This window comes from Lactuca sativa, chromosome 5, assembly GCF_002870075.4.
Source record: "Lactuca sativa cultivar Salinas chromosome 5, Lsat_Salinas_v11, whole genome shotgun sequence".
Taxonomy (NCBI): Eukaryota; Viridiplantae; Streptophyta; class Magnoliopsida; order Asterales; family Asteraceae; genus Lactuca; species Lactuca sativa.
This window is the reverse complement of record NC_056627.2, coordinates 163893701-163904086: the sequence shown is the minus strand read 5'-3', so window position 1 is coordinate 163904086 and position 10386 is coordinate 163893701. Positions and strand designations below refer to the sequence as shown.

The following is a 10386-nucleotide window of genomic DNA, read 5'->3' as shown; positions in this document are numbered from 1 at the left end:
TTTTACCTGACAATTCTAGGCATTACAACTCTCCCCCACTTGAATCAAACTTTGTCCTTGTAGTCTATTGTCGCAAATAACTAGGGGTAATGCTCCCTCATTTCTTCCTCAGGCTCCCACATCCACTAAGAACCGTTGTGGTGCTGCCATTGCACTTTCACCAACTCAACAACCTTGTTCCTCAAGGTTTTCGTCTTTCGGTCAAGGATCGCTACTGGTCTCTTGATATAGTTCAAGCGGTCATCTACCTGAATATTCTCCAATGGAACCACTGCGGAATCATCAACCAAACATTTCTGGAGTTGAGAGACGTGAAACGTGCTATGGATCTGACTGAGCTCCTCGGGAAGATCCAAGCGATAAGCCACTCGACCAGAAACATCCAAAAATACGTGTCAAAATTTTAATTTTTAATCATTAAGAAAACCATAGTTATCAAACATCATATAAAAATCGTAAGCCATGTATCTCAAAATATCATAAACATCTGTCAAATATATCAGAGTATATAAACATCACAGGCTAAATAAATGGTCCGCACTGCAATCATCCCGAGCTCTTCCCTTTGCTACCGGAAGTACCTGAAACAAAAACTAAAAACTGTAAGCACGAAGTTTAGTGAGTCTCCCCAAACTACCACATACCATACACATAATCATATAATCACATAATAACATACATTGGGCCTTGCCCGCTACATCGGGCCCCGCCCGGCATTGAACCGAAATCTGGTATACATATAAACATATCAACAATGCATATAACATAAACATATAAACATTCCTCGAGCACCGCCCGGCATCGTACCGAAATCCGAAAACATATAAGCATTCCTCGGGCTTACCCCGACATCGTACCGAAGTCCGAGACATATAAACAAGCACATGCAAGAATCACGAAGACATCAAGCATACAAACATTCCTCAGGCTTTTCCCCGGCATCGGACCGAAGTCCGGAATCATATAAACCTAGATCGGGCTACCCCCGGCATCGGACCTAAGCCCGGAACATACTAGCATACATATACGGGCCGGCATTGGTGCCTTCGACCCGTTCATACAGGAGGAAACTCACATCAAATGTCGGGTGAAATAGTTGAAACATCTATGCTCCTGCAACCGGATCTACTCACGCCCTATACAAAAACAACCCCTTAGATACCATTCTATACTCAAGACCCCTTCACGAGTCAACCTTAGTCAAAATCAAGGTCAAGATCAAAATCAACGTCCAGTCAAAGTCAACACCCCGAGTTGACTCAACTCGTCGAGTCATCCCTCTGACTCGTAGAGTTTCCATGCTCAGCAGAAACGTGATAAAACGAGTCAACTCGTCGAGTCCCTCCATAGACTCATCGAGTTCTGCACTTTACAGAATCGGGACAAATCGTTCTAACTCGTCGAGTCCCCCTATGTTCTCGCCGAGTTCTTTAGTCTGTTGCTTCATCTTAATGGATTAAGCACCTAATCTTCAGATATGAGCTTCATACTTCACATATACACTGAAAATGTCCTTAAAAGGGTAAAGTTTCCAACTTTACCCGTTAATAGCCTTACATAATGGGTTTAGCTCAAACCCTAATTCTTTAAGACCTAGATCTTGATCCAAACGCCATCAATACTCTAAACCAAGGCATATAAACTGAGATCTAGACTCTAGACACTACAAGAACACGTAAAGCTTCCATCTTTCTCTCCCTGCGTGGCCTTTTGGAGCTTAAAAGGCCAAAATGACATCCTAAAGCTTGCATGGGGCTTCAATGGCCATAAAGTTTGCACTTTTATGCCATGAGAGCCCTTCAAGGTTCTAGATCTGAAGATCTACTCACTTGGGACGTCCATTTCCCAAAGATCATGTTTGTTGGACCAAAAACCCAATAAAAAGATAATAAGGAGATCTAAGAAGTTACTCAACAAGTTTGAGACTGGCTTACCAGGAAATGATGAGAATGAAATGGAGTCTCTAAATCTACTAACTTCTTCTTGAATCCCCAAGCTTCTCCTTCCTTCACAAGCTTCAACACACACAAAACTTCACTAAAAAATGGCTCACAAGCTCACAAATGCATTAGGGTTTCTGAGTTTAGGGTTTGGGACTTGGAGGCTAGAAATGAGGCTAGCATGAGGGGATTAAGATGCTTAAATAGAGTGCGAAACCCCGAAATTAGGGTTTCACCCCTGCTAGCCTACTCGTCAAGTTAAGGCTCTCAACTCATCAAGTAGACTTTATAACCCGTGTCCAATTTCCATTCCTACTCAACGAGTTTGGGGCCTCCAACTCGTCGCTTTTATTATACAAAAATGAATATATCTTTAATTAAATACATACCAGGAACTAGGCGTTTCATGACCCACCCGGGCCAAAACCCTGAAAGGACCGATGTACCCGGGGCCCAGCTTGTCCCTCTTTCTAAATTGGATGATACTTTTCCAAGGTGACACCTTCAGGAGAACCATATCCCTGACCTGAAATTGCAAGTCTGACCGGCATTTGTCTGCATAACTCTTCTGCCGACTCTGCGTTGTCTGCAGTCTACCCCGAACCTGCTGAATCATCTCACTCATCTTGAGTACTACATCGATACTCCTTATGACCCGCTAAATGACCTCACCCCAACATATCGGGGTCCTACACTTCCTCCCACAGAACATCTCAAAAGGAGGTCGACCGATGTTGGCATGATAATTATTGCTATACGAAAATTCCGCTAACGTAAGATACATATCCCAACTACCGCCGAAATCCAAAACACATTCCTGCAACATATCTTCCAATGTCTGGATCTCACTTTTACCATCCGTCTGTAGGTGAAAAGCATGCTGAAGTGTAAATGAGTACCTTCCAAATATATATATATATATATATATATATATATATATATATATATATATATATATATATATATATATATATATATATATATATATATATATATATATATATATATATATATATATAGGTTTATTTGATGTCATGTTAATTTTATGAGACTATGAGACGCAATCTAAAAATAATTTTAAAATGCAAAATAAAAGGGAAAATCTGAAAATTCTTTTTTTAATTATTATTTTCATCATTTTATTTACCTAATAATAATAATAATAATAATAATAATAATAATAATAATAATAATTAAATAAAAATTACCGTTTTTTTTAAATACGTGAAATATTCTAATAGAATATTACACTGTAAATATTTTAATGTGGTTTTAGAATGTTAGAATATTATAATACTCTACTAGATTTGTCAGATATGTAAATATCTAATATTCTACTAGAATATTTCACAGATATTTCAAAAAAAAACTGTAATTTTTTTATTTTTTTGTTATATTTTTTTGGAAAACATAAATGACGAAAATAATATTTTTTTAAAAAAGTTTCGAAAATTGTCAATTATTTTGCATTTTAAAAATGTTTTTTTATCTATAAAATGAGTGCCTAGGATTGCGTCTTCCCGACTCAAAAAATATCGTGGTCTCAAATGAACCTATATATATATATATATATATATATATATATATATATATATATATATATATATATATATATATATATACTCTAACAAATGAAAAAAAAAATTGTCCTTGTCACACTAAATGTTATTTTATAGTTATTTTAAATTAATTTTTATTACATGTTATTTTATAGTTTTTCTATTTTATTTATTCCATATAGTATTTAAATTTAAATGCAATAATAAATGCATATTAGTTTCCTTAATAAATTTTCCTTTTAATTTCAAAATTACTAAATTAAAATTTCATTAATTTCTTTTATTTATTTATCTAAATTATTTGTTTAAATTTAGAGAAAAACACTTTAGATTTTATAATTCAATGTTTTCTTATTTTTCTTATAAATTCGAACTTTTCAAATGTTCAGACTTTTATATTTAAAATAAACCCCATGTAATACATAGGTCTCACACACCTAGTATATATATTTCAATACCTTTCAAACTTTTAAGCCGTTTTAGATAAAGAATTTAAATGTATAATTTCTCACTTCAGAAAAATATGTTATTATTATTAGTCTTCCATTCCCACACAAGACAAGCGTTTTTGACATGACAATGACAAATTACATACGTTCAAAATTACATCACCTACCATAAATACTATATTAACCAACCTTCAACCTTTTTTCTTGCCGACCATCTCCTTCCCATGGCATCCCTTTTCCACCGTTGATTACCCAGCCGCTAGCCGCCTGTTTTCAGCAGCGGTGGTGTAGGCCTATCACAACAGCCACTGTTAAAATCTCCTCTCACGATAAAATATTTTTTTTTTTAACTTATTACACTTCCACACCAATATAACCCAAAACAAGTGTTTGGATATATATTTTTAAAAGTGCTCACACCTCTGATAAATTATTTTTGATGAGTTGCTCCTTTTAACTTATCAAAAACTCCATGCGACTTATATTTGTCCCGTAACTTTATTTAGGCTTTGTTTGTCGTTTTACCAAATACTAAAACTTATAACATTTTGTTACCAAACCGCATAACTTATCTAAACACTGTTTTTAAAAACTCTTTTTTCATATCACTATAAAGGATGGGTGTTTGAACTTTGAATAATAAATAATACACTCGTACATAACAAAAAGGCTAAAGGGATTAAGTTTGAACGAAATCAATTAATACTAGACGTGTAGACAAAATAGATTATTACGCTTTAAAATCGATGTAAAATTGCTTTGGAGTTTGTAAGGAGATGGCATCCGGTAAATGGTGGGATCTGTTTTTTTTTTAGAATTTATTTTAAACGAATAATCAGGTCACACAAGTTTACAGTATTTTGGTAATTACGTTTCAAAAATCCAGACATTCATATGTTGAGAACTTGAGAAACACAATAAAAAGCTTTTAACTGAGTCACGATTTTTTAAGCCGTAAAGAAAATATATGTCGCAGATTCTAAATAAAAAAATCGAGATTTTGGCTATTACAATTTACAAGTTTTAGTTGTGTAGTGTAACTACTATTATCATTAAAAAAAAAAAATACATATTCATACTCCAACCTCCAATCATCAACTACCTTTTTTTCTCCAGTCCACCATAGTCAGTCATCCCAAAAATGACAAGGGTAGTATGATTTGTAAAAAAATTATACAAGTAATGAAAATTTGTATATGTTGAAATACTTGTTTATTGTAAGTGTATTTCAATATAATATATAAAGAGGATATTTTGGTGTGGTTAATAGAGAGAAAAATGGATTCGAATTCCAACAGAATATTGGTAATGGGAATGGAATCTTGAATTCCAAGTCCTTAAGATCATAAACTTAACATACCTCTTTTCAGTAGTCTTCAAAGTGTAAGGCTCCAAATATTAACCTTTCTTCAGCTACAGATACAGATATTCTGCTGCCAATGCCATGCCATGTACATCAAAACTCAAAAAAAAAAAAAAAAAAAAAAAAAAAATGATTTTCCAGAACCCCAATTCTCAACATTTTTTTAAGAAACCATTTGAATACTTACAGATTATATTCATTTAAAGATGACCACCAAGAAACCAAAATCATGACAAATTTTGTAAGAATAAAATTGAGAGAATAGCATTCAACTTTTAGAGCACACTGAAAATTTTTCATATACCACTCTACTTGAGGTTTAATGTTGTTAAAAAATTATAACAATGAAAATCACTCACATTGTTATTATAACTACATAGTTTTTTGAGTAATATGTTGTAACAGGAAAAACTGAAAGCAAGATGCTAAAAGAAAAAAATTACATTGATGCTTCATCCATTTACCACATGTTTCCGAAAAAAGTAAAGCAAATTGCTTTATCTGAAAAGGTAGTTCGAAATTTGTATCCTTTTTTTCTAGGTTCATAAATTCATATGTAGTTCATCATTTTCAAATTTGTTCATTAGTTTCAAACTAGCTACTCTCTTGGACATACATTGAATAGAATTAGAAGAGAAGAAGAAAAAATGTTTATCAAAAAATGAAGATTACGAAAAGATGTGAGAAAAAGAAATGGGAAAGTAGTTAGAAAATTCAAATTTTCTGAATTTGTCGTTTAATTGCAAATAGTTAAGAAAATATACTTTTCTCCTAAAATATTTTCCAAAAAAAGTTAAAAAGCCATCATAATTGTCAACTTCTGTTTAATTTCATAATAATTTTTTAATGTTGTTAATTTGCATATAGGATAACATCCAAAACCAAGAATGTAGATTGAACAACACTTGAAATAAGTCATCCTTGAAAAAATAATTGAAAGCAGATGAGAAACATTTCAACACATCCTACTTCACGGAGTTAAAAAACCAATATCCATTTTCCATTAAAAAAAGATGTGGTTCAAAGAATATAGAATATACAGAAATTGAATTCTACAACACACTTGACAGGATTGAGATAAAACAAAAATCATCTGCATTCATGAGAAAGAAAAGGGCAAGCAGATGGAGAGGTTTACAAGTGAAATTCCAGGGTTAAAATAGTAATTTTAAGCATTTTAAAGTGTGAAGTGTATGTTCAGAATCGGAATCAATAATTCCAATCCCCCAATTGGGGATTAAGTTGGGAAAATACCTGAAATCCATAAATGAGGTCTCAGGTGCTTCACCTTCTTTGCCTTTGCATAAACTGATTTAATTCACCAGTTGAATTTGAAGGCCAAGCTAACCACAACAAGCATAAAGAAAAAGTAGCCAACAAAAAGTAAGCCAAATAATAACCAACACCCCATTTGCAATCATAGTTTAAAAAAAACAATTAATAAAAAAAGGTATGTATACAACCATACGTGCAATTAAAACTAGTTATGAGAGTTAAAGTCAAACATTTTTTAGAAGCATAATTAATAAAAGTGAAAGAAATACTACTACATGTTTCAAAATACTAGTAATTGTAACTGAAAATAGGGAAATACAGGTTTAACGATTCTGCTCTTTAAGCAAATGGTTACTTTTTTGCTACAACATAAATATTAGAAAGAAAACACTTCATTTGCATGCCGGAACTTGAGAAGAATCAGCAGGAGTCCAAAACAAAAACATGATGGAATGGAATGGAATCTGCACAATAAATATTTGCATTATAAAAAAAAATCTTTATTTCAGAAAAAAAAAAGATTCCCAGCTGAAAACTCTTTGCTTTAACTGAAAAAACTGAAAAACCATCATATTCATGACTTTATTACTTGTCCAAAAACTCATATATAAAAAAAAAAAAAAAACATTTCTTCAAATATAATAATAGTTGCCAAACAAAAGTTTAAATATGCAGGTGTGAAAACCGAAAACACTATGTAGTTATGCTCTTAAAACAAATACAAGTATACACATAATCTTCATATATCATGGAAATGTCTTCTCTTTTTTCCATCAAGTGTTATATAGATGATTTTAAATAATATTGGAGAAAAGAGGGCAAATTTGTAAAAAGTTAGGCCCCATTAAGTCCATCAAGTCGAAAGGAAATAGCAGCTAACTGCAATGCATGGGACTTCAATCAAAAGTTACTGCAACAAATGACTGAATTGAGAATTCATCTTTCTTCCCACATGGAGTTACTATGAAAAGCACAAATAGAAGATGATAAAGCAAGTGTTAGTGATTAACAGCAAGTTATTTATAAGATTATCGGTAAACTAAACGCATAAGAAATAAGTCATACAGACTTGCTTGTTAATAGAAAAAAGCAGGTGACTATATGAAATTAAGTCCTACACTTGCGTTTTCAAGGACCATAAATAACTAGAAGAAGACATATCTTTTTTGACATAAAAAACTAGATTTTTTAAGTTTCATATTTCTTTTTCGAAATTCCTAGATGAAAACCCGTCAAGACAAAAATATTATAAGACGTCAATCAATTGTGGAAAGCTAGAAGAAGACTGCTTAAAAAAACTCAGGAGAATGTAGAAATTTTTAAAAAGACATTAATGCGCAAGAAATTTTGTGTGGCATTCTCTTTTTGGAAGAGACATGTTAAATCAGTAACATTTTGCACAAACACGACAAATTTTAAGTAAACCAGATGATGAAAAGAGAGCAGTTTCTAGGCTCACCTAGTGACCATGGCCCATGTAAGGTGCACCACCTTGTGGGGGCCTGTTGCCTCCTTGACCAAGCTGTGGATTAGGGTAACCACCCTGCATCCCTGGTTGACCACCGTAGCTCCCACCTGCCTGGTTTCCATATCCAGGATTGTTCATCGGTGGCGGCATCCCCTGCGGAGGTCCACCAAGTCCTAAAAGATTCCCGAGTCCAGCTCCCTGAGTCGCAAGAAGTGCAGTCAACGCCTGCCCCAAAGCAGGAGTCAATGCCGGAGGAACAGCAGGGTTGTAACCACCCACTGACGGTCCAGAAGGTGCCATCAAATGACCCTGTCCTGCACCACCACCACCACCACCGCCACCTGAGTTGTTGTACTTGCCCTTTTTTGAAGGGTAATGATGACCACCACCACCACCACCATACTGTTGATGCTGATGCTGGTTGTGATGTTGATGGTGGTTGTGATGCTGATGTTGTTGTTGAAAGTAAGGCTTGTTTGGCTTCGGACCATCAACAGCCTTTTGGCAATTCAAATTGTGCCCTTCAAAGACCTTGTGGGGCTCTTCCAGAGCCTTTTTTGCACTTTCCACACTCTTATAGACGAAGAGAGCAAACCCTCTAGGCTTTCCAGTCTGCTTATCTAATCCCAATGGCCCATCCTCAACCTCTCCATATTTAGAAAAGAACTCTAAAAGCTTCTGAGGATCGATCTCCGCAGAAACATTGCTCACAAATATTTTCCTTTGAGTGTACTCTGACACCGGAGGGACTGTTGGTGGAGGGGCTGGGATTGGACCAGCAGAAGCCAACTGACATGAGGTCATGCGGTTCCCGATCTTCTTCTGAGGTTCCCTCAAAGCTTTCTGAGCTCCGGCCCTGTGTTTGAAGAGTATAAAAGCATAGCCTTTAGATTTTCCGGTGACCTTATCTACCACAGCCTTACAATCTTCGATCTCGCCATACTTGCCAAACTCGCTCGTTAGAATCTCAGCGTTGGTATCCCAACCTAGACCATGCACAAATATCTTCCTGTGGGCAGGGTCCGCATCAGCGATCTTCTGAACGCTTTCAATCAGATCAGGGTGCTTTGCAACGGCCTCCTTGAGCAGTAAGACTAATTGTTCCTTTGAGAACGGCTCGAGAAGGTTCTCTACGGGTTCGTCCTCCAAATCCTCGGTTTCTTCTCCTCCATCGCCGTTGGTTTCGACCTTGACGTCGTTTACGGTGGCTTCCTCTTCGCTTTCTTCTTCTTCGTCATCGTCCTGAGGATCTTCTTCATCCTCTTCTTCTCCTTCTTCTTCTTCTTCTTGTTCACCTTTTACTTTATTCTCCTCCAGATTATGAGCGATTTCGTCAGCTTCTTGCTCTAGCTCCTCCTCTTTAACGACATCATTATTGGCGATAGTTTCCTGTTGCTGTTGTGGTTCAATGATCTGCTCTTGAGGCTCCTCCTTAGGTACTGGTTCTTCCACGGAAGGTTGTGAAGCACGAGACTTTCGCTTCTTGGCCATGGTGGTTGGACGATAAGAATCGGTTTAGGGTTTCTTTCTTTGGGGGTTGAGAGTTGGGTGGTGGCTAGGGTTTCAGAGGTACGAGCCTCACCCGATTGAGGGGATTAGGGTTATAAATTGATTACAGATATAAGGGCACGTGTTTCGTCACCGCATGGTGCATCTATCTCCAATCTTTTAAATAAGACCAAAGTATATTCTACGTACCCTTTATATTTTTAATATTTTTAATAGTTTTCTTTTTAAAAAATAAAATAATTTATAAAAAAAAATCCCAAAGCTTTATTTTTATTAAAAGATGATTTGATAGTCGTGAATTGAATTATAATTAATCGGATTAGAAGTTGATTTAATTAAAAGTTTTAAGTGAGTTAAATTTTATTAAAATTTATGGTTTGATTTTACATCTAACTGATTATATAAAATAATTATATTGCTCTCAAACATGTGACAATCCAAAATTTATAAATCAGAAAATTAAGTTGTTAAAATAAACATATATTATTAAAAAAAAATAGGGAATTATAAAAGAAAAATGTAAACATGTAATCAAATTTGGTAAATATCATTTAATCGAGGGATAGATGCGGTGAGTAATATTGACATATTTTGATATATTTTGTTACCATATAAGAATTTATGAGTATTTATGAATATGAGTTGGAAAATGAATTTCAAATTGAAGAACCAAAACAATGACATGTGGCATATTATTGATTTAATAGTTGACAACATGGTGGAATGAGATTAATCCTATTCATTTATTAGATAAAGAGATTTTTAACCCCTCCTTCCGTTAATAAGTCTCGTTTTATTAATCTGTCTGTTAACCTTTTTGATT

The 10386-nt window shown here is 34.6% G+C and overlaps 1 protein-coding gene and 1 long non-coding RNA gene across 7 annotated transcripts; both read right to left on the bottom strand.

Annotated features, from left to right (window-relative positions):
• Window positions 1-400: 400 nt before the first annotated feature.
• Window positions 401-2802, bottom strand: LOC111877024 (uncharacterized). The gene is made up of 3 exons (XR_008224009.1): window positions 2330-2802; window positions 1935-2015; window positions 401-581 (listed from the first exon to the last, which is right to left on the bottom strand). It is a non-coding gene; the product is annotated as an uncharacterized LOC111877024 (long non-coding RNA).
• A 1209-nt stretch (window positions 2803-4011) lies between these two features.
• On the bottom strand, window positions 4012-9685 carry LOC111877017 (UBP1-associated protein 2A). Of its 6 annotated transcripts, none has more exons than XR_002845225.3 (4): window positions 8046-9685; window positions 6566-6654; window positions 5309-5410; window positions 4012-4241 (listed from the first exon to the last, which is right to left on the bottom strand). XR_002845225.3 is itself a non-coding variant. In XM_042902630.2 (2 exons), exon 1 carries the CDS (start codon window positions 9543-9545, stop codon window positions 8046-8048), a length of 1500 nt encoding a protein of 499 aa, XP_042758564.1. In that variant the 5' UTR covers window positions 9546-9685; the 3' UTR covers window positions 6290-6654. The 6 variants fall into 6 exon arrangements, 3 of the variants coding, with proteins under 3 accessions (XP_042758564.1, XP_023729336.1, XP_023729337.1); XR_002845223.3 differs by having other exon boundaries at window positions 5309-5381; XR_002845224.3 differs by having other exon boundaries at window positions 5309-5378.
• Window positions 9686-10386: the final 701 nt, after the last annotated feature.

What these genes read in the sequence shown, in the direction of transcription:
- LOC111877017 (XM_042902630.2), bottom strand. Translation starts at nt 9,545, where the DNA reads ATGGCCAAGAAGCGAAAGTCTCGTGCTTCACAACCTTCCGTGGAAGAA.